At 63.2% G+C, this 17,346-nt stretch overlaps 1 protein-coding gene across 1 annotated transcript in view; it reads right to left on the bottom strand.

The window, feature by feature from the left end:
• Positions 1 to 444: 444 nt before the first annotated feature.
• Positions 445 to 17,346, bottom strand: part of HMCN2 (hemicentin 2) — a 35,868-nt gene continuing 18,966 nt past the window's right edge. Inside the window, exons 34-78 of the mRNA XM_085556457.1 lie at positions 16,899 to 17,084; positions 16,356 to 16,523; positions 15,877 to 15,990; positions 15,635 to 15,777; positions 15,339 to 15,489; positions 14,900 to 15,118; positions 14,577 to 14,690; positions 14,324 to 14,511; positions 14,048 to 14,144; positions 13,627 to 13,788; positions 13,039 to 13,152; positions 12,813 to 12,932; positions 12,185 to 12,328; positions 11,925 to 12,084; positions 11,505 to 11,779; positions 11,238 to 11,421; positions 10,973 to 11,070; positions 10,423 to 10,695; positions 10,135 to 10,325; positions 9,978 to 10,059; positions 9,610 to 9,746; positions 9,375 to 9,516; positions 9,036 to 9,177; positions 8,666 to 8,793; positions 8,382 to 8,538; positions 8,164 to 8,285; positions 7,765 to 7,929; positions 7,571 to 7,678; positions 7,359 to 7,493; positions 6,642 to 7,072; positions 6,150 to 6,363; positions 5,882 to 6,016; positions 5,612 to 5,802; positions 5,443 to 5,524; positions 5,047 to 5,316; positions 4,212 to 4,361; positions 3,950 to 4,087; positions 3,695 to 3,816; positions 3,362 to 3,599; positions 3,184 to 3,246; positions 2,965 to 3,093; positions 2,543 to 2,863; positions 2,205 to 2,324; positions 1,860 to 1,986; positions 445 to 1,739 (exon numbers count right to left, since the gene is read on the bottom strand). Coding sequence (XP_085412583.1) covers positions 1,397 to 1,739; positions 1,860 to 1,986; positions 2,205 to 2,324; positions 2,543 to 2,863; positions 2,965 to 3,093; positions 3,184 to 3,246; positions 3,362 to 3,599; positions 3,695 to 3,816; positions 3,950 to 4,087; positions 4,212 to 4,361; positions 5,047 to 5,316; positions 5,443 to 5,524; positions 5,612 to 5,802; positions 5,882 to 6,016; positions 6,150 to 6,363; positions 6,642 to 7,072; positions 7,359 to 7,493; positions 7,571 to 7,678; positions 7,765 to 7,929; positions 8,164 to 8,285; positions 8,382 to 8,538; positions 8,666 to 8,793; positions 9,036 to 9,177; positions 9,375 to 9,516; positions 9,610 to 9,746; positions 9,978 to 10,059; positions 10,135 to 10,325; positions 10,423 to 10,695; positions 10,973 to 11,070; positions 11,238 to 11,421; positions 11,505 to 11,779; positions 11,925 to 12,084; positions 12,185 to 12,328; positions 12,813 to 12,932; positions 13,039 to 13,152; positions 13,627 to 13,788; positions 14,048 to 14,144; positions 14,324 to 14,511; positions 14,577 to 14,690; positions 14,900 to 15,118; positions 15,339 to 15,489; positions 15,635 to 15,777; positions 15,877 to 15,990; positions 16,356 to 16,523; positions 16,899 to 17,084 — 7,493 coding nt within the window. The 3' untranslated portion in view covers positions 445 to 1,396. The remainder of the gene's footprint in view (positions 1,740 to 1,859; positions 1,987 to 2,204; positions 2,325 to 2,542; positions 2,864 to 2,964; positions 3,094 to 3,183; positions 3,247 to 3,361; positions 3,600 to 3,694; positions 3,817 to 3,949; positions 4,088 to 4,211; positions 4,362 to 5,046; positions 5,317 to 5,442; positions 5,525 to 5,611; positions 5,803 to 5,881; positions 6,017 to 6,149; positions 6,364 to 6,641; positions 7,073 to 7,358; positions 7,494 to 7,570; positions 7,679 to 7,764; positions 7,930 to 8,163; positions 8,286 to 8,381; positions 8,539 to 8,665; positions 8,794 to 9,035; positions 9,178 to 9,374; positions 9,517 to 9,609; positions 9,747 to 9,977; positions 10,060 to 10,134; positions 10,326 to 10,422; positions 10,696 to 10,972; positions 11,071 to 11,237; positions 11,422 to 11,504; positions 11,780 to 11,924; positions 12,085 to 12,184; positions 12,329 to 12,812; positions 12,933 to 13,038; positions 13,153 to 13,626; positions 13,789 to 14,047; positions 14,145 to 14,323; positions 14,512 to 14,576; positions 14,691 to 14,899; positions 15,119 to 15,338; positions 15,490 to 15,634; positions 15,778 to 15,876; positions 15,991 to 16,355; positions 16,524 to 16,898; positions 17,085 to 17,346) is intronic.

The following is a 17,346-nucleotide window of genomic DNA, read 5'->3' as shown; positions in this document are numbered from 1 at the left end:
CCCCTGCTCCTGCTCCTTTATCCCGGGCGCAGGCGGGCGGAGCCGCCGCAGGACAGTCCCCCCGGGCACGGCCCCGGGAGAGGCCCTGCGCTCCTCCTGCCCCGCAGAACAGGGGGAGAGGCTGTCCCCGGGCGGGGATGGAACCAGTGCCCGGCTCCAACCCCTGCATGGCTGCTCTGGGTGCTGCCGCAGCTCTCCCCCCACTCCAGACCTCCTCAGCAACCTCCACAGAGCACCCACGGGTGTCATCGCCCCTGGGGAGCTCCACCGAGTCACCCACCCCTGAGGAGTGGGAAAATGGGGGCAGAGGAGGGATGGTGCTGACTTTCCATCCAGAGTAGCAAGGAGGGGGAAAGTTGGATTTATTTGAACCTCCATCAGGAGGTAATGCAGGAGCCAAGGTAGGCAGGAGGGGACAGGGCTGTCCATGAGGCCAAACTCACCGTTTCCCCCTCACACACCCTCAGAGCACCCCAGACCCGGCTTTGGAGGACAGGAAAGCTCCATCCCAAAGGACAGAGATTTTTAGGGCAGTCTCAGAGAGGTGCAGCAGGAGCCAGCTCCAGTGACAGGATCTGGCCATGGAAGGTGCACAGCCACCATCATGGCCCAGCCCTGGTGGCTGTGGGCTCGTGTCTCCTGGGGCCAGCAGCCCACATCCCACAGCATCAGCTAGGACCGAAACAGTGTTTTGGGAGCGGCCTCCATCTTCACCATGTGCAGAGAGGTCATGTCCTGCTCTTGCTGCTTGAGGGGCTTGACACCGAAGCAGGATTGGACCTTCAGGGGCTGGACATTGTCCTTCTGGCATTGCTACATCCAGACAACCTCCCTTTTATGGTCCAAGGTCAGGCAGGGAGGTGTCCAAAGCCCTGGGAATTCTCCCACACACTGAAGGAAGCTGCCTTCTTCAGGCACAGCTAATATTTAGCCACAAAACATAAATAAATAAGAGTGCACAGAGACCAAGTGGATTAAAAAAAAAAAAAAACTACTTCAATTTAATAATGGTTAATTCTGGGGTGCCCCACACCCTCCCCAGCCCAGGGAATCCCTCCCTGCACCCTGGTGGGTGCCACTGTCACCCAGTTCATCTTCCCACCCCCCGCATTTGGGGACTGATAGCAGCCAAGGCCATCCAGAGCTGTGTTTGTTCTGGGATCTGGGACCTGATTGCAGCAGGTTGGTGGGACATGTCATCCCCCACAGATCCTGACTCTCCTGCTGAGTCAGGGCCCGGCCTGGCTGAAAGGAGCACAGCTGGGAGGAGAGGGGGTGTCTGGGAGGGACAGAAGAGGTACAAGCTCAGCGTTCCCTGAGCCTCGTGCCCCACCGATGGGGTGGGGAGGGACAGGAGGAGAAGTGACCCTGCGTCCCCTCCTGTCCCTGGGCTGTGTCAGTAAGGGTAGGGCGAGACAGAGATGAGGAGGAGGAAGATGCTGGGTGCTCGCTGCCCGCCTGGCACCAGCGCCTGCACCTTGAGCCGGTGGGTGCTGGGCTCCCGCAGCGGCCGCAGGGTGGAGATGATGCCCTGGCCCTGCTCGCTGCGGAGGGCGAAGGGGCTCTCAGGGTCTTGCTCCAGCAGCCTGAAGACGGCGCGGTGGCGCAGGGCGGAGGCCGGGGCGAGGTGCACCACGTCCCGGCGGGCAGCGATGCCGAGGGGCAGGGCGAGCAGCTGGTACTGCAGCGTGGGGGGACCGGCCGGGCCGCAGAACGGGGGGCAGCGACCCACGCACAGCCTGCATGAGAGATGGGCAGTGTGGGATGTGGTGGGTGCCGGGGAGGGGACGGGACACCCGGGGTCGTGGTGAGATGGGCAGAGCGGGACGGGCACTCCCAGCCCCACAGCACGAACTCACCCTGGGCTGGAGCCTCTCCGGTACCCAGCTGGGCACGGCACATCTGTGCACCGGGCACCTCCACGGGTATTGAAGCACATCTGGCTCATGCCACACTGGATTGTGCCCTCCGTGCACTCATCCACATCTGCAGGGAGAGAGGGGACAGGTCTGAGGGTGCTGGGGTGGCTGAGACGGGGGTTCAATCCCCCATCCTCCCACATCTGCCTGGACACTAAGGCAGTGAGACAGGAACTCAGACTGTGGAGAGCTGAGGCTGGGAGCACCCATCCCGAGATAGGAGAAAGACTTGCAGCACCCAGGGCACCGTGGGGACGGGGCATGCCCTGGCACCCCTGCACTGACCATGGCAGCTCTTCCTGTTGGACAGCAGGCGGTAGCCAGTGGGGCAGAGGCAGCGGTAGCTGCCCGGGCTGTTCCTGCACTCGTGCTGGCACTGCTTCAGTGTCTGACACTCGTCGAGATCTGTGGGATGAGAGGGGTGAAGGCAAGAGGGGAGGATCAGTCCCCTCTGGTGCCACTGCCTTGGGCCAGCCTGGCTCTCACCTCCCCTTCCCAGCAGAGCAAAGACCACAGGGCGCAAACAAAGTGGTGGACAGGGCAGCAAGAAGGACACGAGGTACATTTTGGGGACAAAGTACTCTCTGAACTCCCTTCAACACCCTTCCCCAGAGCATGCTCACCGGTGCAGGTGCCATTCCTCCTGATGTAGCCCGTGGGGCAGGGCGGGCCCCGGGCACCCATCCCTGCATCCTTGGCCACGCGGCGCAGGGCGAGCTGGGTGTAGAAGGATCGTCCCCGTCCCCGTGGGTGGCCGCTCGGCCCCTGCCGGTGCAGGGGAGCGTCCCGGGGCACCGCTGTGTCCCCTCCCTCCATCCCGGCTGTGCCACACCGCCCGCCCGGCAGCACGGCCTTGCCAGCGGGGCACAGGCACTCGTAGGAGCCCCGCAGGTTGTGGCACTCGAAGGCGCACGGTGGGGGGAAATTCAGGCACTCGTTGACGTCTAGGGGAGGAAAGAGGTGGGGAGCTGCAGCTGGGTGGGAGAACCTGAGGCTGGAACAGGGCAGGGGGGGTGACCAGGGACCCTGAGAGCCCAGCTCGTACCCAGGCATGGCCAGCCAGTGCCCAGCGTGCGGTAGCCGGGAGGGCAGGAGCAGCTGTAGGACCCGGCAGAGTTCTGGCAGATCTGGTTGTAGCGGCAGGCATGGGACCCCTCGGTGCATTCATCAACATCTGGGGAGCAGAGAGAGGACAGGGTTGGGGGGGTGGCAAGTGGCACCAGGTGCCTCTTGCTGCCCCCATGCCCCTCAGGAAGGTCCGTACCCATGCAGTACAGCTGCCCAGGGTCTGGGATGAACCCCAGTGGGCACTGGTCTCTATCAGCACCTGTGAATTGAGCAGAGAAAATGTCACATGTCGCTGCAGGGACATGGCCTTTGCACCCTCACAGACACCCAGAACAACAGATCTGCATCCCCAAGCTGGGGACTCCCCTGGTTACCCGCATCAAGCGAGGCTCGGAGCTGGAAACGGAGCTCCTGTTTGGCGGGGTCATAGGAGGCTGAGATGGCTCTGGCCCGGAGGTGCTGCACCCGGGGGGGCTGTGTGCCCACGGGGGGGTCGAACACGATGGTGTGATTGCAGTGGGCACGGACGAGGCGCCCGTCCTGCAGGAAGCTCTGCACTGAACCCCCGGAGAGCTGCCCCGCGCCCGTCCGCACGTAGCGCTCGCTGAAATCCTGGGGAGAGGCAGGGCCGGGGTCAGGCCACGGACCTCCCGTGCTCCCAGCATGGGAGCCGTGGCCCCCATGGGAATAAGGAGCAGTGGCAGCACCCGCAGCAGCAGCACGGCGTGGCCGAAGCTCTCCGGCACGGAGCCGCTGATGACGCTGTCCAGCCGCAGAGCGCCGGCGCTGCCCGCGCCCCGGGCCTGGTGGGTGACCCGCAGGAGCTCCCCTGCAAGGGGGGGACAGTGGTCAGCACCCCACAGCACCCCCACACACAGCTCCGCTGCTGGATCAGCGATGGTGCCTAGGGGAGAGGGAGGCTGAGCTTCCCCAGGAGCTGAGCAGGCTCACACACCCCTCACCTGTGGCAAAGTGCAGCAGTGACTCGTGCTGGAAGGTGCCCTGCGTGAGCAGGAGGCCGTTCTGGGCTGCCCCACCGGCGTGTGCCAAGGACCAGTAAACGGGGGCGATGATGGTCACCAACACCCGCATCAGCGGCCCTGGGAATGGGGAAGGAAGGTTTGCTTTTAGGGGGAAAAAAAGACATAAAGACCTTTTCCTTAAGATTTACATCTGACAGAGGTCAAAACTCTCACAAGGGTGAGGGTAGAAATGTCCACCCACCTATGGCAGGTGGAATGCTCCCAATGCTGCTCCGGAGGGCGGCGGTGCTGGATTGAGAGTCACCCAGCACGCTGGCATCAAGGGTGGAGACACCGAGCTTGTGGCCATTGATGGCACCGACCAGGCTGCCCCGCACCTGGTGCAGCTCCCCTGGGCAAATGGGATGGGGTCAGGAAGCAACACTGGGACTGCACTCCCTTTCCTTACTCCCCTCTTACTAATTTGTATGTCAAAAAAGTCTTGTTTTCTGGAGGTGAAAGCAGCCAGAGCAAGGCAGGCAGTGTCCCTGCCTGGCTGCAGCACAGTCCCCAGAGACCCCATGGCTCCAGGCACGGTGCCATTTTGACAGGGGATGTTGAGAGTGTGGCCCTGTGCCTCATCACACCAACAGGCACTGACACCCCCAAACCCTGCTCTGTATCAACCTCAAGGTCCTGGCATAGCCCCAGGCTTTTATTTGCTTCTCCAGCGTGCCTGGCAGCAAAATGCCACCAGCCACACAAGGGCACTTGGCACTTCCTCCAGCCTGGGTCTCTGCTCCCGAGGGGCAGCAGGAGAGGATGTGTCTGTGCATTCAGCAGGGCCCCTGGGAGAGAGGAATTTAATCATGGGCAACTCAGGCAGGAAGGCCGAGGAGAGGCAAGTGAGGGCTGGCACGCGGTGGCTGCTGGGGACAGGACCTGCCTGGGCTCAGGCTCAGCTGAGCAGGGCACGGGAGGGGAGCACAAAGCAGAGTATGAACCACGGCGGGTAGAACAAGCAAGGCAATGTCCCTCCACACCACCAGGCTGGTAACAGCACTGCAGGCAGCCCCCCGGCCAGGGCAGACACCCACCTCGGACATCCAGGGAGGCGTGGGCCACAGCAGAGCCCAGGGCATTGCGGGCGAGGCAGGTGTAGCTGCCGGCGTCACGGTGGGCAACAGAGGGCAGGAACAGGGTGGCATTGGGCATGACACGAGCGTGGGGACCCTCGGGCAGTGGCTGCCCGTCCCGCTGCCACTCCACGGACGGGGTGGGCTCCCCTGACACAGCACAGTGCAGCAGCACCTGCTGCCCAGCGTGGACCCTCACCTCTGCTGGTGTCACTGTCACCACAGGAGCACCTGGGCAGGGAAGAAGATGCAGGTAGTGATGCAACATTCCCCAGGGAGCAGGGGGAGTTGAGGGGCTGAGAGGTGACATGGTTTGCAGTTGCTTAAAAGAAGGGTGCAGAGGGGACCAGCACTCACTCTGCAGAACGAGGGTGACAACTTTTGCTGCTGTGCCCGCATCATTCTCTGCCACACACCGGTACTGCCCCACATCGGTGCTCTAGCAGGACCAACAGCATTAGCACAGCGTTTTGCTTTGCCGGGAAAGCACCCTAAAATGTGCCAGCACCCCCCAGGCCCTGCTCACCCCCACAGCACGGATGGCCAGGGAGCCATTCTGCAGCTGGTGCAGGCGCCCACGGGCCACCACCGGCACCCCGTCCTTGCTCCAGCGGATGAGGGGCTCCGGGTGACCCTGGGCGTGGCAGTCGAGGAGGGCATCACCTCCGGAGTGCTCCACCTGGTAGGTGCTGGCGTCCCCCTGTATGACCGGTGCCTCTGGGAAAGGGAAAGGGGTGGCAGAGGAGGTGGGCTGGCCTGGCACTAGAAACGCGGGTGTTTCGCTGCCAGCACCTACCTCTGACAGAGACGAAGACGGTGGCCCTGGCGGCCCCGGCGCTGTTCTCGGCGTGGCACACGTAGGTGCCGCTGTCCGCGGCCGTGGCTGCCTCCCGCCGCAGGATGCTCCGCCCGCCGTGCCCCGACGCGCCACCTGCGGGGTGCGAACCCCCAAAAAGGGTGGTTGGCCATCAGCTGGTTGCAACCCCGCACGACCAGACGTGCTGGCACCCCGGGGATCCTGAAAGGTGGCACCAGGATGGCATCCTCTGCCCCTGCCCAGGTACCAGTGACGAGCTGCCCGTTGGCCATCCAGGAGACGCGGGGCTGGGGGCTGCCCGCTGCGGCACACACCAGCTCCAGCCTCTCGCCCCGGCTCAGGGTGATGTCTGTGGGCAGGTGGGTGAAGGTGGGCAGGGTGTGGATGGAGAGGGAGAGCCGGCGAACGGCCCTCCCAGCAGAGTTCACCGCGGTGCAGGAGTAGCTCCCAGCATCCCCTTCCTGTATGAGGATGAGAGGGAATCATCTTGACTCTGGGCTCCAGCTGCAGCCCTGAGCTACAGCTCTGCTGGTTCTTGTGCACGGTTTGGACAGAGCCACTTTTTCAAACCCACATTAGCAACCTCACACTGCCCCAACCCTCCAGCCTGTGGCACAGGACTGCACTGGGCTCTCCCTCTGCCAGATGTATCCCCAATCAGCCAAAAGCTCTTCAGCAGCAGAAAACACTTGCTCCTCATCACTCCAGCCTCCCAGCGGCCCTAGGGGACAGTGCTCACCCGGACATCCCGCAGCAGCAGCTCCCCGGAGGGCAGGACCGTGGCCCTCCCGCCCCGCAGCAGCGCTCCGTCCCGGCTCCAGGACACGCGTGGCTCGGGCACGCCGCGGGCGGCGCAGGGCAGCCGCGCCTCCAGCCCCGCCAGCGCCGCCAGCTCCGGCGGGCCGGCGGCGATGACGGGCGGCACTGGAGGGGGCAGAAGGATTTGCTCACAGCTTGGCAGCCACGCTTTGCTGAGAGGTGCTGGGGAGGGGTTGAGCCGAGCGGGGAGCACCGGGGCTCTGATCGCTGCCGTACCTTGCACAATGAGCCTGGTCCGCCCCGCAGCGGTGCCCGAGGGGTTGCGAGCCAGGCACAGGTAGGTGCCTGCGTCCTCTGGGGCTGCTCGGAGGAGGCGGAGCTGCCCGCTGGGGAGCACCTTCAGCCCAGACCCTGGCAGAAATGAAGGACAGGATGGGGCAGCACAGCTGAGCCAAGGCACAGAGGGATGATGTGCAAGGACTGCTTCCCCCACAGAGGTGCCTCTTCCCAAGGAGTCTCCATGGAACAGATCCAGCGGCCACCACACCCACCAAGGACAGCAGCCAGCAGGACCCATGCACAGTGACACCCCACACCCTGCTGGGGTGCCTACAAACCCCTGGCACCTATATCTCCCCCTAGGTAAAAGCTGGCAGGTAATGTGAGCTCTGCCAGCCCTCACCTCACTCCTGCTCACCTCCAGTGATGCCAACACCATCCTTTTGCCAGGTGACCTCCGGCCGGGGGACGCCTGTGGCCTCGCAGGACAGCACCACGCTGGTGTTGACCATCACCATCACCATGCCAGGCAGGGGCTTCAAGGCAGGGGGCTCTGCGAAGGGCAGGGAAGTGCCACCCTGGGAAGAGGGCGCAGGACCCGCGGCAGCAGGACCCTGGAGCTGCTTTTACCCTGCACTGTGAGCCACAGGTGCTTCCACGCCGTGCCCGCGGCGCTGCGAGCCGTGCAGGTGTAGCGGCCGGAGTGTGCAGGCAGCGCCTGCCGGATCTCCAGGGCTCCTGGAAAGCAGCAGGCAGAGGGGAGGCGGCGGCAGGGCTGGCAGGGACCCCCGTCCCCGCCCGGGCCGGGCTGCCCCGTGCTGTACCTCGGGGCAGGACGCGGTAGCCCCCTCCTCTGCTGCCCAGCCGAGCCCCCTCCTTGCTCCATGACACCGTCGGGGGGGGCACGCCCGAGGCGTAGCAGGTGAGGACTGCAGGGGACAGCCGGGTGACAACCACATCCGTAAGGTCATCAGCGATGCTGGGGGGCACTGGAGAAAGGAGGGAGGGAGGTGAGCAGGGCTCTATGGCAAACGTTGAAGGGGATTCTGTCCCTGTTCATATGGGCACGAGTATTTCTCTTCCCCTCTTGTCCACCCCCAAGCCCAGCTCTTGAGTGGACACCCAACCCGGTGCAGGGTTGGAGCACACCCATGTCACAGCCGAGGTGGTGACAGATCCTGGGAAAGCCACTCTCAGCAAGACCCCCAGCCCCAGGAGCTCACCATGGACAGACACGAGGAAGGCCTTTCGAGCCTCTCCAGCAGCGTTGGTGGCGATGCACTCAAACCTGCCCTCGTCCCGGGGAGCAGGGCTGGAGATGACCAGTGACCCTAAGGAGTGCAAACTGTGGGCAGAGCACGCATCAGGATCACCTCTGTCCCCCGGAGCAGCAGCAGGGGCAAACCCCACCCTACAGGGGAACCCTTTGGTGTACAGGTACCTGTAGGTGCCAGGTGGGAGGTGCAGGTTCAGGGGACGGCCATCCTTCTCCCACCTGATGTGGGGCTCGGGGGACCCCCAGGCGTCGCAGCCCAGCGTGGCCGGTTGCTGAGCCAGCAGGGTGAGGTTGGAGGGCCCAGGTGTGATGGCAGGAGGGACTGTGGGAGGGCATGGCAGCCATGAGCAGAGGACAGCAGCACATCATTGCACTGATGAGGGCAGCCCAGCAGGGCTGGGTTACAGGAGGGTGAGGCCAGGAGGGATCCATCCGACTCTCCTGCTCACCCAGGATGTGGAGGTCCAGGCCACGCCGGTCAGAGCCAGCAGGGCTGGATGCCATGCAGAGGTAATGGCCCAAATCCTGGACCTGGACAGGGTCAATTTGCAGAGAGCCACCTGGCAGGAGCTGCAATCTGAGGAGGGAGAGCAGGTGAACGCTGTGGGAGCTCTGCATGGCCAGGCTGGATCGCACAGGGAGCAGGGATTGGGAAGGTGACAAGTGCCATTGCAGCCACATGCAGCTCTTGCCCCCTGTGCTGGCCTGAGGACAGAGCACAGCTCTTCACAGGGTGACTGGCACTCTAATCACCTGTTGCTGTGGGGGGTGGCATGACCTGAGTGCCAGCTCTTTGTGCCACCAACCAGAGCCTCGTACCTGTCGCTCCCAGGCAGGGGCTGGCCGTCCTTGAGCCACATCACCCGGGGCACAGGCCACCCCTCTGCCCGGCACGGCAGCACGGCCGAGGCATTCAGCAGCACCTTCACCTCCTTGGGGCCCGCCTGGATCTCCGGGGCCACTGCAGCAGCACCCAGAGACAGCACCGAGAGCGTGGGGTAAGGCTCAGGGATGGAGGATGCCAGCCCAGAGCAGCACTGGGGGCTGGGTGCTGTCCAGCCCTGCCATCCCATCACCCGACCCTAAGACGCCCTATAACATCCCACAGGCTGGATTTAACCGGGAAGGAGCCGGCACTCGGGGCAGGGCAGCGCTCACCGTGAACCTGCACCCGGACGCGCGGCTCGGTGTCCCCGGGGGCGCTGGTGGCCCTGCAGCTGTACTCGCCACCGTCCGCCGCAGCCACGGCCAGGACCTGCAGGAAACGCCCCTGGGCCAGCACCTGCCTGCGGGCATCGTCCTAAAACCACCAGGACCCGTCAGCAGCCACCCCGCACCACCCCCAGCACCAGCCCATGCTGCTGGTGACCGTCCCTGCTCCTGTCACAGGTACCTGCAGCAGGGAGCCCTCCCGGTGCCACTCGATGCTGGGGTGGGGCTCAGCACCCTCTGGGCACTCCAGGAGGAGCTGCCCCCCTGGCACAGCTGTGATGATGGGGATCTCCCCGGTGCTTGCCATGTTGGGGGGTGCTGTGGGACATGGAGCAGGGGGGGTCAGGGTGTGCCACATGGGCTGGACACTCCATCCGCGTCCCCATAAGTCATGCATAGGCCCCCACTCTGCAGGCCATCACTGTGCTCCAGATCCCTCTTTTGGAGCCCACACCAATCCCATAAAAGGAGGTTCTGGCTCTCTGGTCCCCCCCATGGGTTGAACCACCCTGTAGCCTTCTCCTCGCTGCACTGCTGGGATCACACTACCTTGGATGCTGACATGGAAGCTCCTGCTGTCCTCCCCTGCAGGGCTAGTGGCCAGGCAGGTGTACAAGCCAGCATCAGCCTCCTGCACAGCCAGGAGAGGGAAAAATTGAGGCACAAAAAGAAAACCCAGGTAGGGAGAAAAAAGTAAAACTCCTACCTCAATGCTGTCAATGTGGAGGGTGCTCTCATTCCCTGACACAAGCGAGGGCCCTGCCAGCAGCCGTCCATCCTTCTCCCAGGTGACAGTGGGCATGGGGACACCTGTCACCACACAGGTGAGCCCTAGAGGGGTGCCCACAGCGATGGAAATCTCCGTGGGATGGGACCCAGCCTCGACACGGGGTGGCTCTGCAAGGCACACAGCAAGGCAGGAGGGCTCATCCCCTCATTGCTCCCAAAAAGTTGGCTAAGCTGCCCTTCTGAAACCCAGAGGGATGACACACACCCATCACCACGAGGTGGAAGGCTTTGCTGACCTCTCCCACTTCATTCGCCACCAGGCACGAGTAAATGCCTGCATCAGCCAGTGCCACGGCCACCAGGCTCAGCTGTGGGCCACCGGGCACCTGGGCATTCTGCTGCCCCAGGGGCTCTCCATTCTTCAGCCAGGTCACTGATGGTGCTGGGGACCCGGTGGCTTTGCAGGTGAAGGTGACATCGGAGCCCTCGGCCACCATCTGCTCCTCATTGCTCTCGGAGCTCTCCAGGACAGGGGGCACTGGGGAGAAAAATCAGGTCCCCAGACACCGGGGGTGGCTTCGGCCACTCCCTGATGTCCTTCGAGCAACCAGAGGTGGCTCAGCCCTCCTGCAGGACGCTCTGGGACTGCTCTCAGGCTGGTCCTGCTTTGTTCCATCGTGTCCAAGCCCATCCCAGCAGTGGAGGAATGGCTCAGGACCCTGCTTGGGGATGGGTGCAATGCACAGCGTGTGCTCTGCCAACAAAAGCGGTGTCCAGGTGCCCCTGCTGTGCCCGCCCCAGTCCCTGCCCTGTACCCTGTATCTGCAGGAGGAAGCTGCGGTCGGCCACTCCTGCCCGGCTGGAGACAATGCAGGTGTAGAGCCCAGCGTCGGAGAGCTGCGCCTGGGAGATCCTGACCCGTGCGAAGGGACACGGGGATGGGGAGGACACATCAGCTCCGGGTGACCCCCTGCTCCCCAAGGTGACACTCGGCCACTTCAGGGCGCAGCAGTGCCCTCATGCAGACCGCCACCAGCCCCAAATCCCGCGGCTGCCCATTGCCCCAGGGTCGCTTCTCACCGGAGGATGTGCCCGGCCGAGAGCAGGGTGACGCGAGGGGACAGGCGGAGGGGCAGCCCATCCTTCAGCCAGCTGACGTGCAGCGGAGGGGACCCCCGAGCCCAGCACTGCAGTGTCACCAGGGCGGACGGGAGCCCACGGAGCACCTCCGAGTCACCGGCAGCTCTCTCGATGGCGGGAGGGACTGGGCGAGGGGACACAGGGGCTGCTGGCGCTGCCGGGGTGGGGTGGCCCCGGCGCTGCCCGGCAGGTCCCGGCGCTGCTCACCCAGCACGTTCAGCGTGTGCAGCCGCGTGTCCTCGCCCAGGCTGTTCCGGGCCAGGCACGTGTAAGCCCCGGAGTCGGCAGCTCGCAGCTCCTCGAGGAGCAGGGCGCTGCCATCCGGGGACACCCTGCGCGGGGAGGGTGGGACAGTGACCTGCGCGCTCATCCCACGGGGCAGGAGCGCTCTGTGCTCAGTTTGAGGCCGAGGATGAGGATTCTGGGGCACATCACAAGGGCAGGGCAGCACCTGGGAGCCTGCCAGGGTGGCAGTGACCATCCCAGACCCCGAGGTTTACCCCGGGGTGACGTTCTCTCAGCAAAGAGCCGGGATTAACGCATCCCAGGCCAAGCAAGAAGCAGCACAGCTCACCCTGCCTTGCCAAGCGATTTTGCACTGGGGCCGCTGAGCCCCCCCAGACTCACCGGGCGTGTGAGGGGGGCTGCAGCCCCAGGGGCTGCCCGTCCTTCAGCCAGGAGATGTGGGGGGTGGGCTGCCCCTCTGCCCGGCACTCCAGCCTCACCCTGCTGCCCTCCAGCACGCTGTGCTCGCTGGGGTCCCCTGCGCTGCTGATCTGAGGGGGCACTGCACCGAGGAGAGAGGGAGGCTGAGGAAGAGGAGGGGGAGGAAGGCTCACCTCTGAGGCAGAGCCCACAGGGAGCAGGCTGCCTCGGGGAAGCCCTACCTCGCACCAGCACCATGAAGTCCTGGCGTGTCTCGGCCCCCGGGCCCTGTGCCAGGCAGGTGTATCGGCCCTGGTGGGAGGGCTGGAGGGGGCTGAGCAGGAGCTGGGCCCCCCCAGACACCACACCCTGCTCGGGGCTCATCTCTGCAAGGAGACAGGGGAAGGGGGCTGAGCAGTGCTCCTCCACTGAGCCCTCCCCAGACTCATTGTCATGCTTTCCCCTTCCCCCCTGGACCCAGGTTTGGGGACACTGTTAAAGCAAAGCAGGGTTTTCGCAGAGTTCACTGCTGGACCTTTACAGGAGAAAAGAGACTCTGGTTTGGGGGCAAACTCCTGCCCCAGCAAGCACGCCAAGGGCTGGTACCCAGAGAGCTCACCCCCTGCATATCCCTCCATCACGTCTTGTGCCCACATCCCATTGCTTTGAGCCTCAGGAATAAACATAAGATCTCTTGAAAGCATGCAGGGAAAAGGCCAGACCCTTCATGCTCGGTGTACCCTCCCTGTGCAGCCCTGAGGGTCTCTTGCAGCAGGGTTAGAAGCTGGGAAGCTGAGGCAGGACTGCTCGGAGGGGAGCAGAGCGAGGCTGGGGGTGGCAGCCTGGCCCAGCGCTGCCCTGCGCACACACCCAGCGGGCGCCCGTCCTTCAGCCAGGTGACAGCGGGCACGGCCACACCAGAGACATGGCAGGTCAGCACGAGGGGTGTCCCCATGTCAGCTTCCAGCATCTCCGGGGTGCCTGGGGGCTCTGAGGGGGATGAGCAGGACAGGGGGTGTGAGGCAGAGCAGGGCTCACTGCCAGCTCCTCGGTGTGAGCTCAGGGGACAGCTCCCAGCTGAGCCCTCCCCACGTACCACGGATGGTGAGGATGAAGCTTTTCTGATCCTGGCTGGCCACGTTCAGTGCCATGCACGTGTATGTGCCCGAGCTGGAGAGCTGCAGGCGAGGGAGCTGCAGCACCCTAGAGCCTGGAAGAAGTGGAGAGCAGGGAATCAGGACAGCCTGGAGCAGAACCAGGTCTGGGCTGTTATAGCAGCAAGATGACTGATCCCCCAGCACCTGGCCAAGCTCCATGCAAAAGGAGTTTGGCCATGGAATTCCCATCTTTGAGGTCCAAAGCCTCGCTGTACCCCATGAAAAGGGCACTGAGCTTTCCAGGAAGCAGCAGCGTGGAGTTCTGCAGGATGCAGCCCTTGGTCCTCTCCAGAGGGGATCACTCAGCAGTGTGTCATTAGTGTGTCATACAGCCTGAGCTCGGGTCCCACACATGGCATCCAAAAAAAGGGGGATTAGGGGACCTAGAGCTCACTGTCAGGGGCACAGGCCATGATTCTGGCTCATCCCAACATACCTCGGGTGACAGTCACCTCCTCTCCGGGATTAGGGGACCTAGAGCTCGCTGTCAGGGGCACAGGCCATGATTCTGGCTCATCCCAACATACCTCGGGTGACAGTCACCTCCTCTCCGAGCCGCAGGACGTGGCCATCCTTGTACCAGGTGATCTCTGCAGCCGGGTGGGGCTGGATGTCACACACGAGTGAGACGCTGCCATTGACAACGCCACTGACGTTTTCGGGGTCTGTACCCACACTCCAGGGCGCTTCTGCTCCGGTGCACCCAAAAGACAGTGCCAAAGGGGAGCCATCACTGCGGAGGGCGATGCCTCCCCAGGAGGAAACACGCACTGAGCCCCTCGCTGCTCGGAGCCTGTGGCACCTCAGCCTCCTCTCACAGGGCGAGCGTGACCAGCACAGGGGGCAGAGCAGCCATGCAGTGCCAGAGCCAAAGGAAACTCCAGTTGGTGGAGAAAGAGGAGGAGGAGGGCAGTAAATCAGTGACCCAGGGAAGGGGAGATGCCTTACCCTGCACAGCGAGGGCAAAGTGCTTCTCGGCTGACCCGGCCGGGTTCTCAGCCATGCATGTGTAACTCCCGGCGTCACCCTCCTCCACCATTGCCACCTGCAGAGGGGGAGCAGAGCACCACTGGGGGCTGCCCCTCAGGGGGATGCTGGGGCTTCCTCGGGGACCTTGGTGAGACCAGGGCAGCCTCCTTTGGGAGGAAAGAACGCCCCATCCCCTCCATCTGCTGTCTCCTGTGCCTCTCCCCAGCACAGCCGCCTGCTTAGGGGAACACCAACCTGCAGGACTGTTCCACCCTCCAGGAGCTGGTGCCGTGGGCCAGCCTCTATGGGGAGATCATTCCAGAGCCAGGACACGGTGGGCTCCGGGTGCCCAGTAGCTTCACACTCAAAGCGGACAGTGCCATTGATGGTGGCCGTCACCTCCTCCACCAGGTCCTCTGTGCCACCACGGATGGCCGGGGCAGCTGGAAGCAGGCGGTCATGGGGCTGCCATGTGCCCCAGTCCCACGTCCCCTGTCCCTGTACTCACTCAGCACCTCCAGCTCGTAGTGCAGGCGGTCCCGCCCCGCAGCGTTGGCCGCCTCGCAGGTGTACCTGCCCCCATCCTCCTCCTGCACTGCCTGCAGCTGCAGCACCCGGCCCCCTGTGACACGGCACAGGGTCTGTGGGACATCCCCCAGCCCTGCCCTGCACAGCCCCAGTGACTCAGAGGTCCCCTGGGTGCTGTGTGTGGTGGCAGGAGGAAGGGGACAGGATCCATCCTCCTCCATGCTATGGATGCTCTCGACCCGCAAGGTTGCTGCAGGAGCACCCCCAGGCCCACAGTGGGGGTTCACACCCACTACCCATTACCTTGCAGCATCAGCACCCCCAGGCCAGGGGAGAGGGGCTCCCCATCCTTGTACCAGGTGAGCAGGGGCGGGGGGACAGCGCTGGTGTCGCAGTAGAGGGCGGCGGGCTGGCCGAGGACAGCCTGTCGGTGCTCTGTCACCTCCCCATCCTGGTCTTCCTCCCGATAGAAGATCTCAAGGGCTTCTTTGGGGCCCGTTTGCTGCTGGAAGATGGGGGGCACTGCGGGGACAGGCTGTGGTCAGCTGTGGGAGCAGGGACATTGACCCCCAGGTGCACCGACAGCATCTGCCCTCACTGGAGCTGAGGAGATGTTTGTTGTTTTCCAGCAGGCTCAAACTTTTTTTCCTGCTGTTCTCTGTGCGCACAAGTGACCCTGAGCACCCCTGCTCTTGCTGAGACACCCCCTGCTCTGGGTGCTGGCTCTCTGCCCAGGGCTCACCTTGGACATGCACGATGAAGTCCCTGTCATCTTCACCCACAGCATTGGTGGCCACGCAGGTGTAGTGCCCCGAATCCGAGACACCAGCTGCTGGGATCTGGAGGACCTGCCCCTCACTGAGGATCTGGAGGTGTTCGGAGCTTTCCAGGAGCTGAAAGAAAAGAGCAGGAGGAGGATCACACACCCAGGAGCGGGGCAGAGCCCAGCCAGCTGTACAAAGGGTATCTTCCCACTCCATCCAGCTGGGACAGTCCCCAAAACCAGCAGCTCCTCCCTGGTCACAGCTGGGACCTCACCTGCTTGTCCTTGTACCAGCGGATGGTGGGCTCGGGCACAGCCCAGGTCTCACACTCCAGCACCACTGTGCTGTTCACCCTGGTTTTCACCTCCTTCACTGCCAATTCCCCCAAGGGATCCTCTCTGGCAATCCAAGGAGGAACTAGTGGGGAAGACAAAGGGAAGCAAAAGGAAGCAGCACTGGCCTGGTTACAGTGGTGGGGTCAGTGCAGGGTTTAGGAAGGATGGGGATCTCCCTCACCCAGAACCTTCACAGCGTAGTTCTTCACAGCCTCCCCGTCTTCGCTGGCCACGATGCAGCTGTAGGTGCCCGTGTCCTCCTCCTGGGCATTCAGGATCTGCAGCCCTTGGCCACCTGGGCAAAGGGGGTCTCCTGAGAGGGTCGCTGCTCACAGCCACAGCTCTCTCTCCCCAGGCATCTCTAGGGACCTGCTGAGTGCCTGCAAGCCTGGCTGGAGGGGGTCTGATGCTCTTCTAGAGCATGCCAGGCTTATAAAAACCAGCACCGAGGAGGCTTGTTACAATCAGAGGATGCAGCACGTGGAAGAGCAGCATCCAGCAGATCCCTGAGCCCTCAGGTCCTGCAGGGTGATTATTTCTCACCATCCCACAGTGCTGGACCCCAGCCAGATCAAGAAAAGGCCCTGCTCCCACTCCCCAGGGCACACACAGCAAGGGGCCACCACAGTCATGCAGAGCCAGTGGACAGCAGCACGGTACCAGGGAGCAGGAGGACATTTCCAGATGCTTTGAGAGGAACCTCGTCCTTGAGCCAGGTGATGTTGGGAGATGGGTAGGGCAGGGCCTCGCAGACCAGGGAGATGGGGTTGTTGATGATCACTGTCACTTCCTCTGCGGCAGCATCATCTCGAGCCAAGGTGGGACTGGCTGCAGAGACGTGGTTGTGTGTTAGATCAGCACTAGCACACACTTAGGCTTCCCAGTGCTTCACCCCCCCACCAGAGAGCATGACCCAGGCTCAGGGACTTGGATTTGACACAGCCTGTGCCAACTTCAGACTCTGCCCTGTCCTGCTGCCCTCCAAAACCACAGAGATCCAGAAGACACATCCCCCCTTCCACAAGCCACCACTGCAGATGGATCCTGCACTAAGCAGGTGCTTTCTGCTCCTCCAAGAGATCTCACAAGGGCTTTGGACAAGCCCATGCCGTGCTTTGGCTGCAGGACTAAGGGATCCTCCCCACCTGGCCACTAAGTCTGCTCACACCTGAGACCCTGCCTCCATCCAAAGGCATCTCTTACCCAAAACATCCAGCAGGTAACGCTTGGTCTGATTTGCCACAGAGTTGGAGGCCACGCAGGAGTAGTGACCAGCATGGGCCAGGGAGGCTTGGGGGATGTGGAACAAGGAGCCATCAGGGGAGATGGAGAAGGTGCCAGGGAGAGGGTGGTTGTCTTTCAGCCAGGTGATCTTAGGTTGTGGGTTGCCTGTGAGGGATGGAAAATGGGTTTTGGCCTTTGCGTGAAGTTTTTCCATGTGTGAGCACAGCCTGGCTGGGGTTGCTGTCAGAGCTTTTCTGGAAAGCAGGGACATCATCCCAAATCTGAATTATCGTGATCTGGATCAGGATTTTAGAAGCTGCTGGATGAGCCAGCAAGAAGAAAGAGAACTGTCCCTGAGTGGGAGGTGATTAATTATTCCCATCGCTAAAAGAGAAATGAGATTAAAGGGATTTTAGCTCCATTTGGG

Source organism: Lonchura striata, chromosome 17 (assembly GCF_050655825.1).
Source record: "Lonchura striata isolate lonStrDom1 chromosome 17, ASM5065582v1, whole genome shotgun sequence".
NCBI lineage: Eukaryota > Metazoa > Chordata > Aves > Passeriformes > Estrildidae > Lonchura > Lonchura striata.
Note: the sequence above shows the minus strand (reverse complement) of the source record. Positions and strands in the feature narration are given on the sequence as shown.